This window comes from Panicum hallii, chromosome 5 (assembly GCF_002211085.1).
Source record: "Panicum hallii strain FIL2 chromosome 5, PHallii_v3.1, whole genome shotgun sequence".
Lineage (NCBI taxonomy): Eukaryota > Viridiplantae > Streptophyta > Magnoliopsida > Poales > Poaceae > Panicum > Panicum hallii.
Genome location: NC_038046.1, coordinates 18,048,585 through 18,073,821, shown reverse-complemented (window position 1 = coordinate 18,073,821; position 25,237 = coordinate 18,048,585). Strand labels below are relative to the sequence as shown.

The window sequence follows — 25,237 nt, the reverse complement described above, 5'->3', positions numbered from 1 at the left end:
GTTGGGGCTCAAAAACCACCATGGAGGCTGGTTTCCGGTTTAGGCCTCAAAACCGGAGGTGGACTCGATGCGGCCGAGCATCCAGGATGGAGGGCACGTGGCATCGTCGTGGAGCTTACTTCGAGGCGAAGGGAAGTCTTGAAGATGGCTTGTCCGTCCAATGCTCCGAGAAAAATCTGGACCGTTTCGCCCCGCTGCGTGGGCAGATATCTTAGAAATATCTTAGGATTAGTTTGGTCTTTGGTTCAGACCTCCGTATATAGCTAGATGGCTGGTTGTGGAGGCCATCTCTTCCTTCCCCTTGGTTTATTTTCCTAAGACAAAAGGCTAGGGTTTGCTTAATGGTGAGGAACTAGGTTTAGAGAGTGATTATCCTTAGATTGGTGACTCTAATCTTAAGCGGGAAGGATGATGGAAGGTTCCTAGCCTCGGATCTTGTAAGACCTTTGTTTCAATCTAATCATTCATGGTTGATTCATGGCTAGTCTCCTTGCTTTTCTTTTTATGTGATTTTCGGAGCTATTTTTGAGTGATTGTTCGTTCTTGATTTTGGCTGCGATTTGGCTTGGATTTCTTGGTGGAATTTGGTGCTGTGACATGTGCAAACTCATCTAGGGTGGTCCCCCACTGAATCCACACACGAGCACCTTAAATCTTGAGTTTTTCTGAAACCCTTCCTCTCTACTGTTCTTGACCGAATTCGCAAAATTTGTTGTGAAGTCTTGATCTTTTTAGGAGATCTTTTGGGAAAAGACTCACTAGGAACATGCGAAGCTCTGGTTAAAATTTCATTAGGATTGGACGCCGTTTGATTGAGTTTCCTCTTTTCTTTGGATTTTTCTACACCTAGGAAAAACTAGGAAGTTCCGAGTTTAAAACGCGGAAGTTCCGGGTTTTACCAAGTGGGTAGTTTGGGAAGATATCTTGGGAGAAGACTCATGATGGCTAGGGGAATCTCTGGTTCAAATCTCATGAAGTTTGGACACCATTTGCTATAGTTTTGCTATTTTTCTGACCATGAGGTCCTCCGGCCAGTGGCGGTGTAGGGTGAAGTCAGAGCCAGTGATCCCGTAGTTGTTCTGGATGAACCTACGCACCTGGTAGGGATCGAAAGAAGGCTGCGTGCCGACTACCAGAATGACCAGCGCGTTGGCCGACAACGCATCCTCCTCCGCCTGTAGCTCCTCGGTCCGAGGGATTGTGCGGTAGATCAGCGCAGGGCGGCGAGATAGGTGTCCCCTCGGTCGCACTGGTGAGGGGGTTGCCGATGAAGGACCACAAGCTACCGGCAAGGCGGCGCAAATCAAGGGCGGCCTAGAGCAGGGGTGCCTCGTTGAAGCAGAATCTGACAAGGCAGTTGAGGCCGACGCCGCAGAATGGCATGCACCGCGTGAGCGGGACGACCACGACTATGCATCAGTTGCACGACGGGGCGAGGCCTCTTGCAGTTCTGAGCGATGTGCCCCTCCTGCTCGCAGCGCAGACAGCACGAGGGGAAGGTGCAACGAGACGCGACATGGTCGAACGCTAAACAATTGAAGCAACGCCCAACCAAATCCGCCGGCACTGGCCGACGAGGGGCAGAGGAGGTCGAGGGAGACGTAGCTCCGACCTAAGCCAATGCTTGCTGATGATGAGCTGAAAGCCCTCCGCATCCATAGGGGGAGCCACACGCGACCGAGCAGAATCCCTGGCGACCGGAGGCGTGGGCCTCTGCAGAGGCGGCCTATGTGTGTCGGCCATGAAGCCGCCCGGAACGCGCCTAGGTGGGGAGGACCGTCGGGAGTCAAAGGCAATCCCCTTGCCCTTAGGCGAGTAGCGCGGGGAAGCCAGTGCATATCCTCATCCTCGTCAGAGTCAGATGGGGCGCTAAAGCAAAGCCCCTCTAGAGTCCCAGCAGAGAGACACGACGGGCCCGCACCCGGCGATGGGGAGAACGCCGCGGCACTCGTGTTAAGAGGGCGGCAGGCAGAGGAGGATGGAGTTTGAGGGGTGGGGTTGCTCGGCTGGTCACCGTCAGGAGGTGGGGTGGATGCTCGCACATCTCGAACGGCGCAAAAAAGGGACGGGAGTGGCGACGGTGACTGGAGGTGGCCGTCGGTGGTGTGGGGCAGTGGCTGCCGGGGCCGGGGTGGTCACCGGCGGTGGGGGAGCGCGAGGCGTTTGTGTGGGGAGGGAGCCCTAGAGAGAGAAACTAGAGAGAGAGAGGAGCCTTCCTAATGTACTCAACCACGTGCTTCTATCGATCGATCGATCGAAACCACACTATGTCTGACATCATGTTGTCCATCTTGGCAAGTTGGTGTACTTTTGCTTAAGCCAGCCTGCCGTGTAGATCGATCTTCTACAGCTTGGTGGCCGCCTCAGCCTCCTCGACGCCGCGGCACTGCTGCTCCCAGCAGGCGGAGAGGAGCTCCATGCAGCTGCAGAGTCCAACTTGTGGATGGACGCAGAGGGAGCGGTCGGCCGGTCGCTACAGGCACCATTCGAGAGCTACCGACCGACACCGTTTGCAGTTTTGCACAGTGAGCGCGCTAGTTTGGAAGCAATGCAAGCAGCCAATCCAAGCTGACCTAATAAAATGTCCGTACTGCGCGACAAGAACAGTAGGCCGGCTCGGAGATCACGACCACGGCATCAGGCTGGGATGCACTGACAGGTTACAGATACACGCCGTTACCGCTAGATGGCGCCAGCAATCAGAGTTACTGCGATGTCTTGTATATATAAGTGAAATGTATATATAAATGAAATGTGCCACCGTCGCGCTCTTCAAAATTTGCTCATCCAGATTTTCAAACTTTTAGAATGCACGTTCACATTTTTAAAATTAGTAATCACGTATCACGTGAGGTCCAGATCATAGTTGCTTAACCTAAACTGAAAGTTATATAATTTGTTCAAATATAAAAGTATATATAAAACGTAATACCAAAACAAATTCACTTGTACCGATATATTCAAATACAAAAATCAGCATTAAAGATTTTTATGAAAACGAAACTTATATGATAAAATTTGTAAAAAATCAGAAAACATGAGATAAATTTTGAAAATAATATTTGGGCATAAAGTTTTGAAACAAAAGTTTAGAGAAAGTTTCGAAAATATAAGAGTTAAACAAAAAATTCAAAAATAAAATTTGGGCCCATACGTATGCTCCAAATCAGCATAAACACTTCTAATTTATAATTTAAAAAGCGGCGATTTGGACTTCATATGATACTATTTGTTGGTGTTTAACCTTCAAGCCCACCGAGGGATACCTCCAAGGTGGTAGATTGTAGGTGGGGTGTCGTCGAGATCAAAAACTCGAAGGTTTATGGAACATAAAATTTAGACAAGTTCGGGTCACCGAGAGTATAATATCCTATGTCATGTGTGATGTTTATATTGCCTTAGGTATTGATGCATGAGGCACAAGTTGTCCCTCATGTTGTGGTTGTGCCGATCTATGTACCCCTGCCCTCCTTTATATATTCTGGGGGCAAGGGTTCTAGTCGGTTACAAGTTAGGAGTTCTAGTAGGATTGCATGGTAGAGTCCTAATAGGATTAAAGAGGAATCGTAGTAGAAGTCCGACTTCTTCCTTCCTTGCAAGCAGCTTCCTTGAGGGTACCCGGGGATCTATCCCTAACAAACCTCCGAGCTCTTCGTAGCCGAGTACTGCAGGCTTCCGAGTACTTCTGAAGGCGTCTTCAATCTCTTCCGAGCTTCATCTCAAAGGTGTCTTCTTAGTACTTACTTGGCTGCAACGAGACTGTGAGGTGCTTATGCCCCGAATAGTTTTCCAGTCTTCTTTTATATGGGGTGCGATGGAACTCGCACTCCATATGGAGTAGCCCCCGAGTCCTAAGTTGAATCCATGAATCAGGCTGAGGGTTAAATTAGTCTTAAATCTTCTACCCTTACTTTCCAAAAATTTGAAAAATAAGTCGTCAATAACACGTGTCCCGCAGCCCTCGAGTCTTGAATCCAAATCCCAAGGTTTGAAAAAAAAATCCAAAGAATCGTGGTATGGGTTCTGTAAAAAATTAAGAGTTTGGATTGATGGTTAAAGTGAGTAAAATTAGTTCAAAAATTCAAAAACCTCTTTTTCAGGATATCATCTCTGAAAATATGATTAAGCAAATAACTATCCCAAAGAAAACCAAAAATTACCACTCAAAATAAATCTTATGTAGCGATCATTGCAAAGTGTAGCAGTAGCCGGGTACCGTTAGTACTCACATGGCCGAAGTATCGTGTCAATGGTCGAGCCGTTTCTCACGCCCAGCCAGATGAGCTGCACCAGGTACGCCAAGGTATTTTTGATGCCCAACCCCCGAGCCAGGGAGCCAGACGAGCCGCCAAAGGCACAGCGAGTGTCCTGTCGCACCCAGCCCCCAAGCAAGGGAGCTAGATGAGTCGCCGAAGGTACGCCAAGTGCCCTATCGTGCCCCTGCAACGTAAATATAAAAATATATTGTAACTGATATACATGATACTGAGTTGAGAGCGGATCCCAGCATTGTAAAATGCATGATAAAAAATTAAGTCTTGCTCTTGTGAGGCCATGTAATTTTTCCAAGTAGTTAGCCTGTTACATTTAAGCACCTGATCACTGGTAGCCGTAGCCGTAGCCCATAGCGCAGGGAACTGATCATGTGCACGTGTAGGAACATAGACGTACATAAGAGTCAAGGTTTCATAGACTAAGGCGTGTGCTACCCGAGTACTTTAGCAACCATTAAGAAAAGACAACGAATGCAGAAAAAGATAGTCGGCATGCGACAAAGGGAATACGCTTTGCGCATAAAGTAGTCGGTGAGAGCGTGTGTTGCAGCGCGCATGTCCGTAGGGTGTTGCCACTATGAGCCCGACACGACTCAATGTACCAAGCACGTGTGCGGCGCCCTACGAACTCGATTTACCAAGCGTGTGGGCTGTTAGTCAGCAAACCCTAAAAGTAGTCGATCATGGTGCAGCCCTCGATGGTAATTCCTGTCGAGAGGCATACCCAAAATAGTAGCCAATCCTATGAAGAACAAGTCGGAAAAACAAGTTGAAAAAGGTATAAGTGACTTAGCTTGATTCGTGGACGATTGTCGACGAAGCCGCAGCGGTCGTCGATGGAGCCGCGACGGTTTGTTGATGAAGCTGACTAGTTGGAGTCGATTCCGACTAGTTGTTGATGATATGAAGCCCACTCCCGACTAGTTTTCTTATCGAAACAAATAGTCGGAGTAGTCGTCGGCGGGTCACCGAGCGTCCTCGCGGCGCGAGTTGGAGTCGAGCAGAGTCGTTGAGGTCGTCGCTGCAGCGCGAGCTGGAGTAAAGCTGAGTAGTCGAGGTCGACGGCGGCACGTTGACGTTGTAGCGCGAGCTGGAGGCGAGCCGATCACGAGTAGGAGCCGGGTTAGATCCGGCTTATCCTTGTGGTTTCCGATTAGATCGGAAAGTCGAATTTTGCCGAGATTATCGGCGAGGTCGTCGATGTCGCGGCGAGGTCGCTGTTGAAGCCACCACGACCGTTGGTGATGCAGAACCAGGAGCAGAAGGTGAACGTCGTGCCCTCGTCGAGCACAGCGTTGGTGAAGTTGAACGATGTCATCGAGTTCTCCGGTGGATTTTCGATAAGTGGGTACCTGGCGCGCCAGCTGTCGGTGTTAACTTTCAAGCCCACCGAGATATACCTCCAAAGGTGGTAGATTGTAGGTGGGGTGTCGTCAAGATCAGAAACTCGAAGGTGTAAGGAACACAAGATTTAGATAAGTTCGGGCTGCCGAGAGCGTAATACCCTACGCCCTGTGTGATAGTTTGTATTATCTTAGATGTTGATGTGCATGAGGCACGAGTTGTCCCTCATGTTGTGGTTGTGCCGATCTATGTACCCCTACCCTCCTTTATATATTCCATGGGGCAAAAGGTCCTAGTAAGATTACATAGTGGAGTTCCAGTAGGATTACAGGGTAGAGTCCTAGTAGGATTACAGAGGAATCCTAATAGGAGTCCGACTTCTTCCTTCCTTGCGAGCAGCTTCCTTTGGAGTACCGGGGAATCTATCCATGGCGCGGTTAGAAAGCTTGAGGATCTGAAAGTTTGGGAACCAAGATGACACTAGGAGGCTAGTTTAAGGACCGGCGGTGTATTTCAGTCTATGTGCTTGACGTAGAAATATAAAGTTACATATATATCTTACTGTTGAGGCTGTATCTTTCTCCAATAGTCACTAGTTGGCATTTCAGATATTTTCAAAGGAGTGATAAGGTAAGGGTGGTTCTACTATTATACCTATGTGACTGAGAAAGTGAGAAGCAGCGGAACAAACAATTTTGCACTTTGTTTCTTCTCTGTCCACTATCATCTGTACGTGACTGGAGTACGTGATGAGCCTCCGTCCTCTGCCCTCCGTATATGACGGGGGCAAATGTGGAAGATTTTAGGAATTCGATAAGCCAAAATATTGAGTTTCCTTGTACTTTGAAGTTAGCTTGCGGATTGGTCGAATATAATTTTTCTACTTTCGTTGTAAGAAAAAATATTTCAATCTACTTCTGTCACTAAAAGCCAGAGCACGAAATAGCTTACTAGTTCCTTTGACACACAATGCCAAGCACGACACCGTGAGATAGGATGAAAAAGAGTAGCAAGCTGGCACTACTTTTTTGATAGTTTTATATTCTCTAAGTGATCAATTGTTTTAATAGTCTACCATTTTTCTCAAGTGGTGGTCGACAATTTGAAAGTGTATTTTCTGTGTCGTTACTAACGGTTTTAACAAATTGTCAAAACACCATTCCTAATAAACATACTACCAATAGGTGTAATAGTAACTAAAATAAGACTACAAATAGAAGTCGTAAGGGGAAAGATTATTTATTTTATAGGTGTGACAAGCAGTGATTCAAATGTAATAAAATTTGAATCATTAGCTCTCCAAGTGAATCATTGTTTTACCCACAAAGAAAAGATGAAGGATCATTTTTCCTTTCTGGTCCAGACTTGCTAGCAGCTTCCAAAATAAGGGTTAAGAATAATTAGAGGTTGGATTTTATTTATTATCATGATTCATTGAACTCCGTACATACATCAACCAGGAACTATCAGAGGCATATTTCAAGGATACCAGGATTTACATCAATACATGCATATATCCTTGACTACACCTTTTTTTTTTCTGAAACACACAAGAGAGATGTGTAGCATTCTCGTTCGTACTAGTTCAATCTTAAATGCTATCACTATCATGCTGGTTGCTATGGTCTGGTGTTAATTATTTAAGTTGTTTTATTCATTTGATAGGAGTTGAAATGTCATTCAACAATGCTTTGACTCTCAACTTCTTCGGTAATACGTACAGTATTAGCAACAACTCTACATGAAATTTCAATATGATCAAAATACTCAGTAGAGGTGCAAGCTAAGTATCACGATCTCCGTGATAGAGACCGTGTAGGGAAGTCAAAACGTAAAATATATAAGAACTAACCTATAATACAAGTCAAATTTAGACCTTCCACCTATTATGATTGTACAATTTTCAACTTTGAAGTACAAAATCGAACACTGAGCGCCTGAATCCGGACAAATTTGATACTCTAGGTGGTTTAAAATGTGGGTTTCCATTTTCTAGTAGCCGCCTAGAGCAAAGCCAAGAATAATTAAAAGGTTGGTCTTTTCTTGATTATCACAGTAGATTGAACTCCGTACAAGCATTAATTAGAATCATCGATTTTTAGGTTTATTTCAAGGAGTGTCCAATTGCTTACACACCAAGACTTATGCTTATGTTATGCGTATATCCTTGACTGTGCTCAATATTATATTCCTTCGTACTAGTTCTATTTTAAATACTATCATGACCATGCACGCTGGTTGCTGTGATCTGGTGCTAATTTATTTATATTCCTTTCGTTAACTGAGAAGAGTTGCAATGACATTCCGCGATACTTTGACTCTCAGCTTCTTTGGTAATAATATAGTATTATCAGCAACTCCACATGAATTTTTTGTATGATGGTGATATTTAGTAGAGGTAAAGTCTTACGATTCTCTCTAATAGAGACTAAATACAGAAGTCAAAATGAGAAGCAAACAAGAACAAACTTCTAATATATCTTTTGGATTTTGCTATGGTATTCCAAAATAACTATGGACCGTCCATTTAAATAGACTTGGATTGACATTATCTCATATCACCTCCTATGAGGTAGTACGAGAAATATATTTATATATTTATTTTAAAAATAGGAAAACAATTAGATCTAATTGTTGATCATGGATCCATTGACTAATATTGTTGTATTCCCGTCCATCTCATGGAGATGCATGCAACTGAGAATGAAAGTCATGGAGAAAAAAGAAAAAAACAATACTAGGAAAGCCAACTAAAAGAGGCGTTGTTAGTTATTAGTTGGCCTGATACCGTCAAGACGTTTTTTTCCTTTAATTATTTTTCTCCCATACACATTAAGGGATAAGATTTAATTTATCTTTTACCTCCATTTTATATTTATGAGAGGTGTAGAAGGAAACAGGAGTTGAATCCGCAGCCGTGACCCGTGAGAGAGCACCTGCGGACAACTGCACACAGTGACGGAACGTGTCCTGGTTATTTTCTCCTCATTCATTTCAGTTACCTCTTATCTCTGCCCGCCAACATGCAGCTGCCGGCAACCTGTTAATTAAAAGCTGCTGCTGCAACATTAAGCGTATCATGAGAATTGTACAGAGAATTTATTAACCGAGCCAGAGGAGTGCTACGGTGATAGAACTCCTTATCACATGAAACTCTCCCTCCTCTCTTTTTATAATTAGTAAATTTACTAATATTTAATACCCATAAAACTCTATATCAAACCCCGACTGACATGGGTCTAATTCCATCTATCAATCCGACGGCCGTATTGACGATGAACCAGCAGCAGCCGCATTTGATTGGGATGTCCAATTAATGGCGACGACTAGACGATTTGATTGATTGTTTGGATGGGATGCTAGACGCTACTAGCTGCCTCTATTAAAAACTGATTGACTTTGTTTATGCATGCACCAACGGTGGAGTGAGCTCTTTGTTTGCTTTTTTGACAAATTCAAAACACATAAAACAGACATGATTAGAGAATAATTAAGATGATACTGACCGGATTGATGTGCATATATACATAAAAAATGGTTTACTAGCTAGTACTCGTTAATTATATTTGCAACATGAAACACTAGCGACGGTATCATGATCAGGAGCCACATCAGCGGTAGAATCCTTTGTCTTCGGGACGACAAGGATGATTGAGAAAGTAGATGGCAGATAGATTAACAGTGCACGCTTGTGGTCGTTGCTCGGTGGCTTCCTAAAGAGAAAATGGATCATAAGGATAATCACCTGCGTCAACAGTCTCAGCCAGTTCCTCTTCTCTGGTCGTAGTTAGGAGGTCGTGCACTAGAAGTACAATCGTGCAGAAACCGGAAGATCAGGGAGGAACGGCCTCGATCAGCTGAGAATTGAGAGCAGCCGGACGTACAGACGCAAATTCCTCATTTCTGAGCTTTTTCCAGGTCGTGTTGGACGTTTTTGAATCGGCATTAATTGTCTGTGCCTTGGTCTAATGGTTCTTGTCTCGTTTGCCTGGCCTGCATGTGCTGGTGTTTTGCTACCGGCCGTACGCTGGAATGTAAGGGTGCGTTTGGTTGGGCTGTTGCTTTTAGAAAAGCTGCTGTGAGCTGTGGGCTGTGGAAAAACTGCTGTGAAAAAGCTGTTGTGGAAAAAGCAGAAAACCGTTTGATTAGAGCAGTTGTGAGCTGTGGGAAACTGTTTGCTGTGGGTGAAATACCTATAATATCCTTGAAGATTTGTGGAACTGTATATAAACCAAAATACTCATACCAACATAATATGTTCACTATTTCGCATGTAAATGTATCTTTTGGAAAAAAACATAAAATTTTCTAAATTTTTCATGCATATGGTCCGCATAAATAGAACCGTAGCAATTACACAAGGTAAATAGCTCATAAAATTATGATGTATGTCAACGTAACTATCCTCCTCTCGCACTAACCAAATCATCGGCGATCTTGTCACGAATGGTATTCATGGTATCTTCATTCTCTACCTCTTCACTCCCATCTTCTTGTATTTGTGCCGTGCCACTTATAGATGGTACCAAGTACTGCTTATCAGCATCACATCTCTCAAACTCCTTATCACACAAATTACTATCACGGATAAAATTATGCAAAGCAAAACAAGCCATGATTATATGCTTGTTCAAATATGATACAGAATAAAATATAGGTGCTCAAATATGATATTATATTTAGACTCTTAATTTCACACCTAGATAACTGATAAGATTGGCCAAAAAATACTATGAAACTTCTAACTATGAATTTGTGCAAAATACTCACGTCGGGGTGGCCGGGGCGGGCGCAGCGTCAGGGCGTGGCTCCAACACGGCGGGGGGCGCGGGCGTTTAGGCTCCGGGACAAGCTGCCGGCGGGGGGGGGGGGGGTGCTCCGGGACGCGCTGCCGGCGGGGGGCCTCCGGGACTAGCTGCCGCCGCGGGGGCTGGGGGAGGAGGGGGGCGGAGCGGTGCAGGCTCCGAGGCAAGCGGCCGGCGGGGGGAGCGGGCGACAAGCCGCCGCCGGGAGGGGCGGGCGGGCGCAAGGTGGGAGGCGGCGCGGGGGTCGGGAGGGGGGGCGGATGATAAGAGGTCAATACAAAGAACCCCTTTTTTTCATAACCAGTGGCAGGTGGGTAATTTTTTACCTCAAAAGCCATTGAAAGCAGGAGGGTGTTTTTGCATTTGTACTAGGTGAAATCTGCTTTTGGGCAAAAGCAGGCGTTTAGACCCTTTGGTTGGCTTTTAGCTTTGCAAAAGCAGGTGCAAAAACCCAACCAAAGACACCCTAAGTGGACCGACATCTGCTGCGGAACTGTGAGTCAATCTACAATTTTCCAGTCAACGTGAAGGTGGACCTGGAATTTTTGTGGAAAGTTTTATTTTCTACTAAAAAGAACAAAAATTAGAGAGAGAGAGCGCGCTGAACGAAGTTGCACAAATCAAAGAGAGAGAGCATTTTCATTTTCATGCTTGCGTGCCGGACAAAGTTAACAGTGAGTTCTATCAGAGCATCATCAATAGATAATTCATCCCTCTTCCCGATATATATGAAAAAAACACTTCCCCCAAGTATCGATTCAACTTGAGCATTATATCTAGATGCCTAACGTGCATGGAGCTATGAAGAGCGGTTCGACCCTGGCGGATGATTCAACTTGTCTGCTAATAATGGCAGACTGTGGATCGTTGGCCCCGGCTGATGCTTTGCCGTTGTGCTTCTTTTCCGGTGGATGCTTTGCTACCGTGGTCGTACTGTTTCGGTGAATGCTTTGCTACTATTGTGTTCTTCAAGTTTGGCGGATGCTTTCCTGCCGTTTCCTCTTCTCAAACCGATGCGTTGCCGCCATGGTTGTGCTATTTGGTGGATACTTCGCCCCCGTTTCGGGTTTCGTGCTTGCCCTCCCTTAATATCTTTGGGTGGCAGAATTGGAGTGCCCTCCCCCTCGGCGCTTCTTCTGTTGTCCTGTTTGGCTACATCAATACTGCTTTCTTCTTCATGAATTAGATGTCAAGGCACATTCGTAAAAAGAACAAAGAACATGAGCGGTTTGACTTGGTGATATCTTTAATATCACACTTTAGCTGTTAGTTCGTGTTATAGTGTGCACAAAAGGTTGATCACTAGAAAATATTTCTAAATATAAGTTTAATAGACGTGGTAATCGTTTCTGTAGCATAGAGTTTTCATATGGTTAGGCACATTACTATGAAAGATTACAAAGTTTGGATACTGAATTACATGCACGCCTTATATATACACTATGGGATGGAGACAAAAGAGAAGGCTAAGTTATGATATTTAAAGATAACAAGAGTAGCTTCGTGAACAACTCCAACAGATTAGCTCAATGGACTTGGTTAGGTAAAAATAAAAAATCCGGTAAAAAGGCCATCCAATGGACTCGCTTTCGTTCTCGCCAACGTATTGCGCTCGGCATTTCCGGACCTCCGCTGGTTATCTTTGCCGAGCGCACGCACCTCGCCATCCACTCCGCGCGTGCCTCTTTCTCCTCCCGCGCTTCTTTCACCACCCGCGCGACCTCCCATCACCACCGCGCCCGTGCCAGAGTGCCGCCGGCCGCCATGGCAGCCCCATGGCCGAGCTCTGCCTCCTTCCCAAATTCACCCTACCAAAGACACCATCCACAGCTCCCCATCGCCGAATCTGGAGGCAGCGCCTTGCTGCTCCTCGCCCACCTCGTCGTCACGCCCGCTGTCGCTCATCCGCTGCGCGCCACCATCCGCATCGTCATTGCCGTGGTACGTCTGCCCCCTCCTCATCAACGGATCAACGTTTTGAATATGGAGAGTCAGTTTTTGGAGAGTCCGTCGGTTAACCCTGCCATTAGGAAGCTTTTTATTATTTTACCTAGTCTATTACCTCTTCATTTAGTTAGGATTTAACCTAATATGTTGGAGTTGCAGATATATATAAGAAACTAAAGCTATTTTTTTTGTCTTAAGGACCGTAAGTGTGCCGATGTCCAAACTGTCTATATGACATTCAAACTTTAAATTCGTTTGTGTTCCATGCAAACAAATTAAAATAATCTTGCAGTAGTTCGGTGTTCTCGTAACTGATGAGGCGATTTTCACCCTGCAGAAAGAAGCGCAATAGACGGAGGACTAGAGGAGCTAGAATTATTTGAGGCAAGCGGGGGAGCGCGGGAGCGTGGCACTGGCAGCACCGCAGCAGGTGGCGGCCGGTAGCCGGAACCGCATGCACCAGGTCCGGCGCGATGCGATGCCGCGCGTAGCCGTGGGAACGGAACTGGAGATGGACGACGACCGGTCCGGTCAAGGCCGCGTGCGTGCGTGCGTGCGGCTGGCCTTTGCCGAGATTTGGTTGAACGGACCAAGGGAGGATGAGACAACGCACGCTTTTCAAGCTGTGCTTTGCGCTTATTTTATTTATATATTGCCACCTTGTACTTTCTATAATCATACCAACAGTTTGGTCCTAGCTGTTTTGTGCCTTGACTAGATCAATCTTATTGGCTATATTCTGAAATCACGTTGCTTTTTTGGTCCCTGAAAATAGACTTTGTTTTGTGCCCCGCCTATTTCCTAGCTGTTATATATCCAACAATTCACGGGGACTGTACTTTACAGCACTATAATTTTATTTTATGCCCCCATCAAGTACCACCTTGTACTGTTTGATAATCTTGATTGCAGGTCTACTACACCGATTCGCGTTGACTAATACTGGCTGGCCATTTTCTGATACCATCATGCATGTTGCTAGATATTTTTTGTAAAGACTATTTTCCTATTCCATCTTGGCAAGTTTGTGTATATTATGTGTGTATATATATTAGCCGCTGATGACAGGCTCGAAATAGGGTTAGTCCCGTCTCTCAGTTTGAAGCACCTATCGTTTTCAACTTGAAAAAAAAGAGAGAAGAAGTTAGCATCTCCAACGGGTTACTCATCTCTCTCTCCAATACTAAAAAATTGATATTTTGGTGATTGGAGGTTCTCCAACAGATTACCAATCCAATTCCTATTATCTAAAAGTTTTTGGTAAACACCAAAACACACCTCGCTCTCACCTAAATGAAGGGGATTCATCTATCTACCCTATTCTTGGTGATTGAATTTTGATAGTCTGGCAGTAACCATTACCAAAAATATAGAGAGAGTACATTTTAGGTACAAGGTATGAATAATCTGTTGGAGTTACTCATAGATATAGAAAGGAACTGTTTAGAGTTACGGACTTACGGTTCATACATGGTGATGCTTCTTGAGGTTTGACATGGGAAAACTAGGGTAAATTAGATTTTAACGCATTGATTCATCTGCAGGTTTTGCACCACACTAGGAAACAAATTAATTGAAGCTTTATAAGTTATCTGTGGAGGCTTACAGTCGAACACCTTGTGTGTGGTTGCAGGAGTTTCATTCCCTTGTAGAATGGCCACAGAAATATTGTCTATATATGCATGTTCATATTTTTTTTTATGTTGCGCACCATTAATAACCTTTATGGATTATCTTATCTGAGGATAAAGTGGCACTGTAGCAGTTAAAATTGTGCTTTGGAGATGGCTTGCGAGCTCCAAAATCAATATGACTAGACAAACACCGAGAACAGTCATAAGATGTTTATATGCCTTTTATTTGCAAGTGACCGAGAACAGTCATAAGATGTTTATATGCCTTTTATTTGCAAGTTATCCTCTACTTCTACATTGCGACACGCACCACCGTAACTATGGGTATTTATTACATTGTCAACTCAACCATCATGTAAAAACCCCATAAATAAATTTTTTTTAACCTAGATCTTAGTTGTAACACAAGATAGCTACAAAGAGAATACTAGGTTGTCATTTCGAAGAAAGCTAAATAAGTTTATTGCTTGAAAATAAACTGCTACACCACTACACCAGTAGACCTATCCATTTTGCCCACGTAGTAGCTTCTCCTTCAAACTTTAAAACTCAGGCCCAGGTCAGGCTTCGTCTAGGCTGCCATCATTTTCTGATATAAAAGCAGATGATTTTATACCTTGGATCAGTCTGTTTTTTTTCCCCTATCACCACAATCAGCGACAAGCTCTAGCAGTCCAGCCCTACGGTGAAAAAAGAACACCGTGCTCTTGACCTCTTGCTTGTGTTTTCAATCTTTATATGCTAATCTTTATGGAATTTGTATCAATTGGGATTGTGCTACACTTGGAACCGTTCAAGTATGACCCAACAGTTCAAACACCGTGCATGAATCCAAACTACTCAAAGCAGGCGCCGTGTGCAACGTAAGGGTATTTATTACATTGTCAACACAACCAGCATCGTGTAAGAATCCCATAAAAATTTTGAACCCAGGGTTTAGGTGTAAGGGTATGTTTGGAATGAGAAAACTTTAGTCATATCGGATGTTTGGACACTAATTAGGAATATTAAATGTAGACTAACTATAAAACTAATTGCATAAATGGAGATTAATTTACGAGATGAATCTATTAAACCTAATAAATAATCTATCATTAGCATGTGTTTACTATAGCATAATATTATCAAATTATAGACTAATTAGGCTTAATAGATTTGTCTCGTGAATTAGTCTCCATTTATACAATTGGTTTTGTGATTAGTCTATATTTAATATTTGTAATTAGTGTACAAACATCCAATGTGATAGGGATTAAAGTTTAGTCCGGAGTATCAAACACTCCTAATACAAGATAACTAAAAGGAGAATGTTAGGTTGTCATTTCGAACAAAGCTACGTAACATACAAAAATAAGTTCATTGCTTGACGATAAATTTCAGTAGCAAGACCAGTAGGCCTAACCATTTTGCAAACCAAACTGGACTGGGAAAAGCCTTATTCCTTTCCTGACTGAGATCTGTTCTAGGCCCACGTATTAGCTCCTTCAAACATTCAAACTCAGGCCCAGTTCAGGCTCAGCAGCTTGTGTTTTCAATCTCCATATGCTAGTCTTCATGGCATTTGTATTCGATTAGGATTGTGCTACACTTGCAACCGTTCAAGAGTGACCCAACAATTCAACATCGTGCATGAATCCAAACTCATGAACTGATTAAAGCATCCTTTAAAAATTCTAGACAGAGGGTTTTGTAGATGACTATATACTCCACCGTTCGACTATACGGCCGTGTAAACGCCACACAGTGGCTAGCCGTGTTCATTTAATCAGCCGTTTATCCTATTTAGTGACCGCTTAACCTGTCTAAATAGCTGTTCAGTTCGAATAAAAAGCTAAACAAAACAACAGGTGATAGATTGTTTAGCATTTACCGTTTAGACTAGCACTGACATACTCTTATGGTATTGGTATTGTAAATTTGCGGTGCAATAAAAAAAGATATTTGCAAACTAGTTGGGGTGGGAATCTTGTACGCACTACGCAGTATTTTGCAAGAGAAATGTTTCGTTCCGAATCTCACGCAAAAGATCGTGGGGAACCGAGCTTTTGATTTCGCATAAACGGAGCCTGGCCTAGCCCTGTGTCTCGTCGACAGATGTGACGCCAGGCGGCAGCGCCCGTGTACATCCACCAAAGCAGTGGAGTACGTATCCTCGTAGACTACTAGAAAGCTCTTCCAACGTTTCGCACGTGGGGGCGGCCACCTCACACCTCCTCCGGTGCCGTCCTCGACGAGCAGCACTACCAATCGCGTGACGCCCCCGCTCGGCCGCTTCCTCTTCTTCCGCGAAGCAGCGGCCCCGGGCAAGCAGCACCCCTTCCCTCTCCTCCCCAAGCGCGTCGCGATTCTTCTGCGGGGATCCGGCGCGGATCGAATCCGCTGCCCGCCCAGCCGCCCACCACCGCCGCCGCCGGGTCCTCTCCCGACCGCGTCCCTCCCATTAGCAGAGCCCGCGCATTTGATGAGTATTTTTCTCCCCGCCCCTTGGTGGATGCGAGAAACCTGCCCGGACTCGACCCGCCGACTCCACCCTGATCTCACCGCTGCCGCCGCCGCCACGCCGCCCGGCGGGGAGGCCACCACCACCCCCTGCTCCCGCCTCCCATCCCCGGGCCCATGGGCTAGGGGGGGCCCGTGCTTCGCCCTCCTGCGATCGCGACCGGAGGGGCCGCCCGTCGTCTCCTCCTCCTCGCGCTATAGGTAGGAACCCCCGGGGACTCCTCGGGGTCGGCCGGCGGAGAGCCTCGCCCGCCCGCCCGCCCGCGGATCGGCTCCTGCTGATGCGGATACTGTACTGCGCTTCCCGGCGACGCGAGTGTGCAGCTGCTGCTTCCTGGGGATGTGAACGCTGCCCTGGGTGGGGATCCAGCTCGCGCTAGATTTTCACCCCCTTTTCGCCTTTCACTTTTAGCTCGCGTGGGGAGGGTAGAGAGAGACTGGGTTCCCCGGGTGATTAACGCCCGATCGCCGCGCAGGATTATTCCGCCTTATCCTCTGATTTCCATTTCCGTGCTGTTAATGCAAGTGGCGGGGAGGAAAAGTGGAGATTGTATTGCCGGTTTCGGGGACATATTCCTGGGACATTCCCGCCCTGTGCAAAGATATCCCTGGCTCCGGGTTTAGTTTCATGTTCATAGTAGTGGTGGTGGGGAGGGCACATATCACGCATTCTGGTTATTCCGGGCAGCTGGGGAGATGGGTTCCTCGCAAGAGTCCACCTTCTCGTCGGCCTCGGCCGCTGCGCAGGTGAATGCTTCTGCGCTGGACTTGCTCCCGGTCTATGCCAAGGAGCTTATCGCAGGCGGCGCTGCTGGTGCATTTGCAAAGACTGCAGTAGCGCCGCTGGAGAGGGTCAAGATCCTATTACAGGTTCAGTACTGCTGGAGTGCTTGTACTCTCAATTCCGTCATTCATGGTATTGTGTGGATACTTGGCTCACTTGCTGCACGTGTGCTGTATTGTTCTGTAGACGAGAACTGAAGGTTTCCAGTCCCTGGGGATCCTCCAGTCCTTGAGGAAGCTGTGGCAGTATGAGGGAGTTCGAGGCTTCTACAAGTGAGGGCTTTGCCGGAAATGCCCAGTGCTTTTACTGTTGAATTAACCATGCTGAATTATTGATTTTGATGCCCTGTTATTGCCCATGCAGAGGGAACGGTGCAAGTGTGCTTCGCATTGTTCCATACGCGGCATTGCATTACATGACATACGAGCAGTATAGGTGCTGGATATTGAACAATTTCGCTCCATCAGTAGGTACAGGGCCCGTCGTTGATCTTTTAGCTGGCTCTGCTGCTGGTGGGACTGCAGTTTTGTGTACATACCCATTAGACTTGGCTAGGACCAAGCTGGCATACCAGGTATTGCATTAACATGTCCACTGATACATTTTCTTTTTTCATTTTGTTCCTTTGATTGTAGAGAAGGGTATCCATCAATAGAAGTATTGCTGGGACAAGTCTCTTGGCAATATTACTTGTTTACGCCATGTTGGCTGTAGATAATATACTGTTGCTACCAGTGACTAATTCAAGGCTGTTTACACTAATTTCTTCATATTTGCTCCAAGGTTTCCAATGTGGGCCAATCTGGCAATGCTTTGGGAAATTCTGGTCAACAACAAACATATAACGGCATAAAAGATGTCTTTAAGACGGTTTACAAGGAAGGTGGTGCACGATCTTTATATCGTGGAGTAGGTATGTATTGTCCTCTCATAGTCTTGTTTCCTTTGCTATGATTTCATTGATTTGAACCAACATCGTTTATGGCTTCATCAGTGTGGGCTCAGCAAACTATGCTTATTGAGTTAGTTTGATGCCAAATAGGCTTTCTTCAGTTCTGTTGTGGTGTCATTGGGCTATCACTATTTAGTTACTTTATAAATGTTAAATACTTGTTTTGTAGGTGATCTGAAATACAATTTTCAGAGCCAAGCATGTGAGTTAGAATGAGCTACTGCATGAATATCCTGAAACTTCTAATTAGAATTACATTTATTTGAGTTAGGCCATGCTATTACAGTGCATGAGAGGAGGTTTCAAAATTCTTTTAATCAATTACAGGCCCAACTCTGATTGGGGAGGTTTCAAAATTCTTTTAATCAATTACAGGCCCAACTCTGATTGGTATCCTTCCATACGCTGGCTTAAAATTTTACATATATGAAGATCTGAAATCTCGAGTTCCAGAAGATTACAAGAAATCTGTTATACTAAAGCTCTCCTGTGGAGCTTTAGCTGGTCTATTTGGACAAACCCTTACTTATCCACTGGATGTTGTCCGGAGGCAAATGCAAGTAAGATTCTGTATTCCATCAGTCGCCAATATGCAAACTGTAGTTTTGACTGCATTGTCTATTTGATCACTACTCACAAGACTTTCTGTCTTCAGGTTCAGAGCAAGCAGCCTCAAAATTCATGTGATGGCTTCCGTATAAAAGGAACTTACCAGGGTCTCTTGCTCATTATTAGGTGCCAAGGATGGAGACAGCTCTTTGCTGGCTTGAGCCTTAACTATGTCAAGGTGATAAGTCAGGCCCAGATTTTCTTTTCAAAAGCCAAAATTTGGAAAATGAGAATTACTAATTGCAAATTTTGCAAGGTCAACTCAAAAATAACGTGATCTGTTTATGCAAGCACTCGTGTTTAGTTGCTCCTTGTTTTCTTTTGCTTATTTGTAATGAGTGACAGCGACAACAGGGAAGTTCATTTTGCACTAATGCATTCAAGTTTTGTCTTTGATCAATATAATTTTTCAGGTTGTCCCTTCTGTAGCAATCGGTTTCACAACATATGACATGATGAAGGCATTGCTAGGAGTTCCTCCCCGAGAGAGAGTCCATGCATCAGGTGCTAGCAAATGAAGCAATGCTCGCCTCCCTTGTGTTAGGACCAATGAGCTCGAGGAACTCTAGTCTGTGGCATTATCGTTCTTGTTATGAATCATATCCTTATGTTGCATAGGATGGAAATCATTGTATATTGGTGATTGGATCTGTGCATGTAACATTCTGATGAGTTGCTCATAACATCAAGTATGGTACTTGTAATTTGTAACGGTAAATACAAGGACAACATGAGATTGATGTAATTAACTATACTAGATTAGTACCATGATTGGAGATTCTGACCAGGATTTTTTTTAACCCAGTATTACCACCAGTGCCTGAATGATGTTTTTGGGGCACAGGCGTCTGACAGTAGAATCTCCAAAACTTGATTTGGTTTGAGTAGTCTTAGGTCTGGCAGAAGCACTGGGAACTCCCCCCCCTGAAGTTCATTTGGTAATATATTCAGCTCTGTTTTTCCTGATTGAAATTACTCGTAGGGCTTGACTACACACAGGAACCAACCCAAGGAACGGAAATTACTACTTGAGCTGAGCCAACTTTTTACTTCACAATTAGCAAAATGGGTTCTTACATGTTCATGCTTCACATGCAGACACTATGATGTTAAGAAAAAAAAGGAATGTTTACAGTACTTGAGGCACAGAAAGCTCTCGAAAATAAATCATCTGTTCATATAAATAAAATCAATTCCACAAGGGTGACAAAGAACTACATCAAGTAAACCATATCCATGCATCCATCACCGTAGAACGGTAGAAGGTAGTAAAAACCAACGGCAGATTTGTCTGAAGAGAAAGCATACAACTGCAAACTGTACACCACCCACAATTCATGCACTCCATTAACTTTCCAAGTCCAAGATCACAAAACGAGAAACCCACACCTGACCTGCATGCCACTTAATCTTTCTTCTTGTTGGCAGGGGAGCAGAACCTCTCAAACAGCATGGCGAAGAACCCGAGGAAATCGAGCCGCTTCTTCGGGTCATCTTTCTCCACCTCCCGGTTTGTTTCTTCAGGCCTCTCTCCTTCAGCTGAAGTTTCAGCAGTAGCAGCAGTCTCAATTGGAGTTTCAGTTTCAGTTTCGGCTGTGGGGGTGGTCTGTTGCTGCTGCACGGCTGCGACGACAGCCTGAATTTCTTCTACTGCTTGCTCCAGCACATTAGATTCTTCAGCCTTGTCGGCAGAGGCGCCGTTGTCGACGTTCTGCGCTGGCTCGCCTTCCTCTGCTTTCGCTTCAGACTCAGGTTCTTTATCTTTGGATCCTGTTCAAGGAAAGGATGATGCAATCATGCAAATGTTCAATAATCAGGTCGTGGGTGAACAAATTCACCAATGCAACCAGGTAAACTGCCAGAGACAATCCCAGAAACAATGGAAGGTCAGATGTTTTACCATGGTGCCTGTGCAGATGGAGAGCATCAGCAAGGCTCTTAACCTCGTCCTTGACCTTCTCCACCACTTCTGGGTGGCTCTTCACCTTGTCCATCACAGCACTGAAAGCATCCATGTCCTGGTTCCCCTGTTCTTCGCTTCCTTGCTCTGAGAAATCGACGTGAATGCTTCTCAGAGGAAATGATATGGTTTGAGAAAAAAGGGGGGGGGGGCGCTAATTTAGCATTTTCAGTCACAGCAGCGTCAGAAGTTTGGGGTCAAAATAGCTCCTTACAAGTCAGGAACGAGGACATGAACAAGAACTGAAGTATTTGTCAGTTAAAAATTACACTTTCTCCAATTCAAGCATCACCATAGGAAATACTGATAAGATTATAAGAATAACAAATTACGTTGACCAAGATCCTTGGGTTAATTACACTTTCTCCAATTTCCCCTTCTAACAAATCCCTAGTTACTGTACGCGTTCAGGTTACCCTAGTCAGTGAATTATCATTAACTAAGACACAAAGCAGGGGAAAGAAATTATCCTCTTGCTGACCAATTCGAGAGGAAAGGATTCTTCCAGACAACAGGCAAGGTGCCAAATGCCGAAACAAATTCATGTACCAAAATCATGCAGACATAGCGAGGAAACAAGCTCCGACGAGCTTGCAAGAAACCGAGAAAACAAGGATCTGTCATCCTAGTTATCGTCTGAATCAAACTTTTACAGTGAAAAGAAGAGACCCTTACCAATTGAAAAAACTGCAGATTTGAAGGGCGTTGAGGTTTGCAGTGAATGGGGAAAGCTGAACTGACTAAAACCAAAAGGCGCAGGCTTTTCGATGCGCACTATGCGAAGAAGCTGAAGAATTCTGGGTTATGGTTCTAGCTGAGTCCCTTGATATGGACTAAATTACTAACGCGGAGGCTAATGTTTTATGTATTATATACACACACAGGCACCACTGGCTGGACTGGAGCATCATGCATAATAATACTACATGGTAGGACAGTGCAAGAGAGTGACAGCGAAATGGACGAAGGCATTCATGGTGGTTGGTCGAGGAGGAGGAGGATCCTGGTCTGGATCGTGGCTTGCACGGCGCAGCTTGTGTCATGAAGAGTGTCGCTGCTCCAGCTGGGTTGATCAAAGTCTGCTTTGTTTATTCTGAAACAGTACTGTATTTGTTACAGCTGCATTGATCCTAGAAGAATATACAGAGCATAGCAATTGGATTCTTTTTTGTTGATGTTTATTATTGTTATTATCGGTGAATTCCTGGCTGGAAAAATGGAGATGAATTATGGGATTTGGTTTGTGTGGTACGCATGTATTAGGGTCAGGTAATGGCCATCTGGCAGATGCAGGCCCACTAAAGAGGACAAAGGAACATGGTGCTTGAGCTGTAACTGTCTCCCCAAAAAATTCAGATATTTGCTGTACTCGGGTCAGGATGATCTATAACGGACAGTTTCCTTGCTTTTTCTTTCAGATTAGGAGTGGATCATGGAGAAAAACAATCTAGAAAATGGTATCAGGTACTCCTTCAATCACACATGCCCAACATCCTAGAGAATCATTGTGTGCATAAAGCTGCTTTTACTTGGAAGGAAAGCTAAGCAAACCTATTGGCCAGGAGACCTAATCCAAGGTAGGCCTCTAAACAAATGCAGTTTTAATTCGCAAAAAAAAAATGCAGTTCTTCCAAGCTATAAAATGTTCACTGAACACAAAGCAATTTTTTTCTTTACCAATTTCTAACTTTACTTTACCCTGATAATTACATTGTTGAGCGCATCAACTATATCTTGACATCACTAGAGAAACCTTGGCTTGTTTTTACATCCTGTGTGATATTTTCGTTGCATATGTCCAAATGGTCTGTTTCTCTATCATGATCCAAACTGATCTACTCCACGATCATGACTGAAATCAAATCACCCTTTGCTCCACGCGCCATGTGTTACATCACTGCTTTCTTAATCACATAGCTCGTGGGTATTTCCTTCAAAAAGGTCATATCCGAGAAGATAGCTCACCTAATAAGGAAAAAGGTTTCAATTGCTTCACGGTCCAGATGCATCCACGTTCGTTTCGGGAAAAAAAAAAAGCCTGGGCCTTCTGTTTTCAAATTACATACATTGTAACCGTTGTTTACTGCAGAATGATTATGGCTTACCCATGGCTGCTCATATTGAAGCAAACCAACTCTTCTTTATGTGCCATGTGCTGCAGATTTATCTAAGGATTGGTTTCACTTCATATCTTCTATGATTTTGATGTAATTTGCACTGCAAGAAGAGTATCTAACGTGGAAGTTGAACTGCACTAGCACAAATGTACACGAAGTGCTATCTTTTCTGAAATAGAACATCGACAAGGACCACATCAACTCGATGCAAGAAAGTTCATGAAATGTTGCAAGCTGCAATCCTTTTTCCTTTAAAGCCACTCTAAATGAGTGCAGCTTACCTAGTTCCTTTGAACGGCTGGCCTCGGAGTGACCTCCGACTTCTTCTTTTGCTTTCTCAAGAAGGCCTGAACCTTTGTGCAATATTGTTTCAATGCCTGACTTCACATCTCCTTGAAGCTTCTCGGTCGCCGTCTCGGCATCTGTCCATTAACACCCCAGAGGTCAGGGAGCAGGAAAAATATCAAAAGAACATCGTGGTCGCCTGTTTGTCAGCTATTAGGATTTAGGGCAGCTAATGTGGAAGTAATATGCAAGGCACGATCTGGTATTACATTTAAATTCAGCTTGAAAGGTTCTGGGAATCAGACGTTTCTTTGTGCTTCCATAATGTAGTGTATCTATCAATTATCAGAACCAGCAGTTTTATTTTCTTGACTTTGACTAAAAACGTGCGCCATTAAAATGTAGCCTTTCAGGTCCATATCAAGACAATGTCACAACCATCTAAGTAGACAATTAAAAGTCTATCTGCAACGATCAATCATCTATTTTCCGTGTTATTATCTAACAATGACAACTTGAACTTCAAACCACAGGCTGGCCTTGTTGTGATCAGAAGGGGCACGCTACCAGTATCTTCCTATCTTGATAAGTACTTAGAGAGGCTGAAGAACTCGGGAAGAATAGCTACCTCTGAAACTAGATGGCATTCCTGCATACAAAAATTAGGCTAAAATATGAAGGCAAATAACTAACCATTCTTTGCTGATTGGAGGCTTCCTGCAAGGGCATCAACCCCTCCCTTGGCACGATCAAAGAGGTCATTCTTCCCGCGGCTATCTTTTCCCTTTTTCTGCGATCCTACAGAGTCCTTGACTTTCTTTGAGTTCTTCCTCTGAAAGAACATCTTGTGATGTTCCTCCTCTTACACTGCGATAATCATATATAAGTAAGGAAACAGATTAAGCAATCTACCAACTACCATAGAAGACTCAGGGAACATAAATGCAAACTTTGGCTAATCTTGATGAAACAATCTGGGCTATCAGCATATTTTGTCTCACAAGTTATTCTGAAAAGCACACATGATTCAGACATTCAGTGGACGGTTTGCTTCAGCAATTACCACCACAGAAGGTGAGAAGGATATGCGTCAAAGACGACAACAAACACGGCCGTTTGCATGTAACTTCGTAGTTCTAATTCATGGTGTTTGTCACAAAGGAACATGGTGAGTGATACATGGCTTTCTAGAACATGATCCTGATTGTCCAATCCTCGCGACATACATCAACCAGCTCATTGGTATGGAGATCCAAGAGGAAAAAACCCAAACAAATGTGATGAAGCTTGTTGGCAGAGAAGGGGAAAGAGCATAATCACACAAGATTGCAGTAGGAGAGCCGATCTAACGCAGTGAACAAGAACAACCTATGCCAACTAACTTCTAGTTAACAAGAACAGACTCCTTTAACAAATTATCAACAACACCCAATATCACCACTAGAGTAAAAGAAAAACATAGGATATGCGCGTATCTTACCGATCTTCCTTGAAATGATCAGGAAATGGAGAGTTGTTGCAGAGGAGACAAGAGAAGAAAAGGGAACAAGCGTATTCAGGGGGACATGTAATGTACCGTGGTCCTCCTTTTATGGAACCATCTATTAGTCGCTGCCACAATTTAAGCATGCCAACTAGTCGGCCTCCAGTAACCCCAACCCGCAACCATTAGCCGCTGATAATCTGATTCTTATTTAATCTTGCTTGCTTTATTTACTGAACACTTCATTTCTTTATTGATCGAACAATATGGAAACAAAACTATCTGTTTCTGTCCTTCCGATACGGCAGTAGACAAATATCTTCTTAGGTTTGACTTAACCAGCGCCATTCATGGTTATCGGAGAGGAGTTTGTTGCACAAAAGAAAGGTGAACACATGGCAGGCATGTACACTAGAATTGAGTAGCTAGTTTTAAACTGGATCTGAAGTGTCACACAAGGAGACTCTTTTGGCCTATCTTGTACACTTTCTTTTGCTTCTTGCATCAGCACAGCACATTGCATGCTCAGCACACAATTTAACTT

General features: G+C 44.3%; 2 protein-coding genes across 3 annotated transcripts; one reads left to right on the top strand and one right to left on the bottom strand.

The window, feature by feature from the left end:
* Positions 1-16,200: 16,200 nt before the first annotated feature.
* LOC112893119 (mitochondrial carrier protein CoAc1) lies at positions 16,201-19,648 on the top strand. Of its 2 annotated transcripts, XM_025960287.1 has the most exons (8): positions 16,201-17,373; positions 17,474-17,559; positions 17,651-17,861; positions 18,071-18,200; positions 18,409-18,441; positions 18,615-18,799; positions 18,895-19,026; positions 19,262-19,648. In XM_025960287.1, the coding sequence occupies exons 1-8, from the start codon at positions 17,200-17,202 to the stop codon at positions 19,364-19,366; spliced, it is 1,056 nt and encodes a 351-aa protein (XP_025816072.1). In that variant the 5' UTR covers positions 16,201-17,199; the 3' UTR covers positions 19,367-19,648. The 2 variants fall into 2 exon arrangements, with proteins under 2 accessions (XP_025816072.1, XP_025816073.1); XM_025960288.1 differs by lacking the exon at positions 18,409-18,441 and having other exon boundaries at positions 16,202-17,373.
* A 354-nt stretch (positions 19,649-20,002) lies between these two features.
* LOC112893121 lies at positions 20,003-24,860 on the bottom strand. Its single transcript, XM_025960289.1, has 5 exons — positions 24,691-24,860; positions 23,904-24,077; positions 23,207-23,347; positions 20,749-20,895; positions 20,003-20,618 (listed from the first exon to the last, which is right to left on the bottom strand). The coding sequence occupies exons 2-5, from the start codon at positions 24,052-24,054 to the stop codon at positions 20,254-20,256; spliced, it is 804 nt and encodes a 267-aa protein (XP_025816074.1). The 5' UTR covers positions 24,055-24,077; positions 24,691-24,860; the 3' UTR covers positions 20,003-20,253.
* Positions 24,861-25,237: the final 377 nt, after the last annotated feature.

Bases quoted from the DNA above. Each gene is read 5' to 3' on its own strand.
- LOC112893121 (XM_025960289.1), bottom strand. From the start codon at position 24,054: ATGTTCTTTCAGAGGAAGAACTCAAAGAAAGTCAAGGACTCTGTAGGA. The intron at 23,348-23,903 runs GTTAGTTATTTG...GTTAATGGACAG, and splicing joins CCTCCAATCAGCAAAGAATG to ATGCCGAGACGGCGACCGAG. The intron at 20,619-20,748 runs GTAAAACATCTG...TTCCTTGAACAG, and splicing joins CCATCTGCACAGGCACCATG to GATCCAAAGATAAAGAACCT.
- LOC112893119 (XM_025960287.1), top strand. From the start codon at position 17,200: ATGGGTTCCTCGCAAGAGTCCACCTTCTCGTCGGCCTCGGCCGCTGCG. The intron at 18,201-18,408 runs GTATGTATTGTC...CTTGTTTTGTAG, and splicing joins ATCTTTATATCGTGGAGTAG to GTGATCTGAAATACAATTTT. The intron at 18,442-18,614 runs GTGAGTTAGAAT...AATCAATTACAG, and splicing joins CAATTTTCAGAGCCAAGCAT to GCCCAACTCTGATTGGTATC.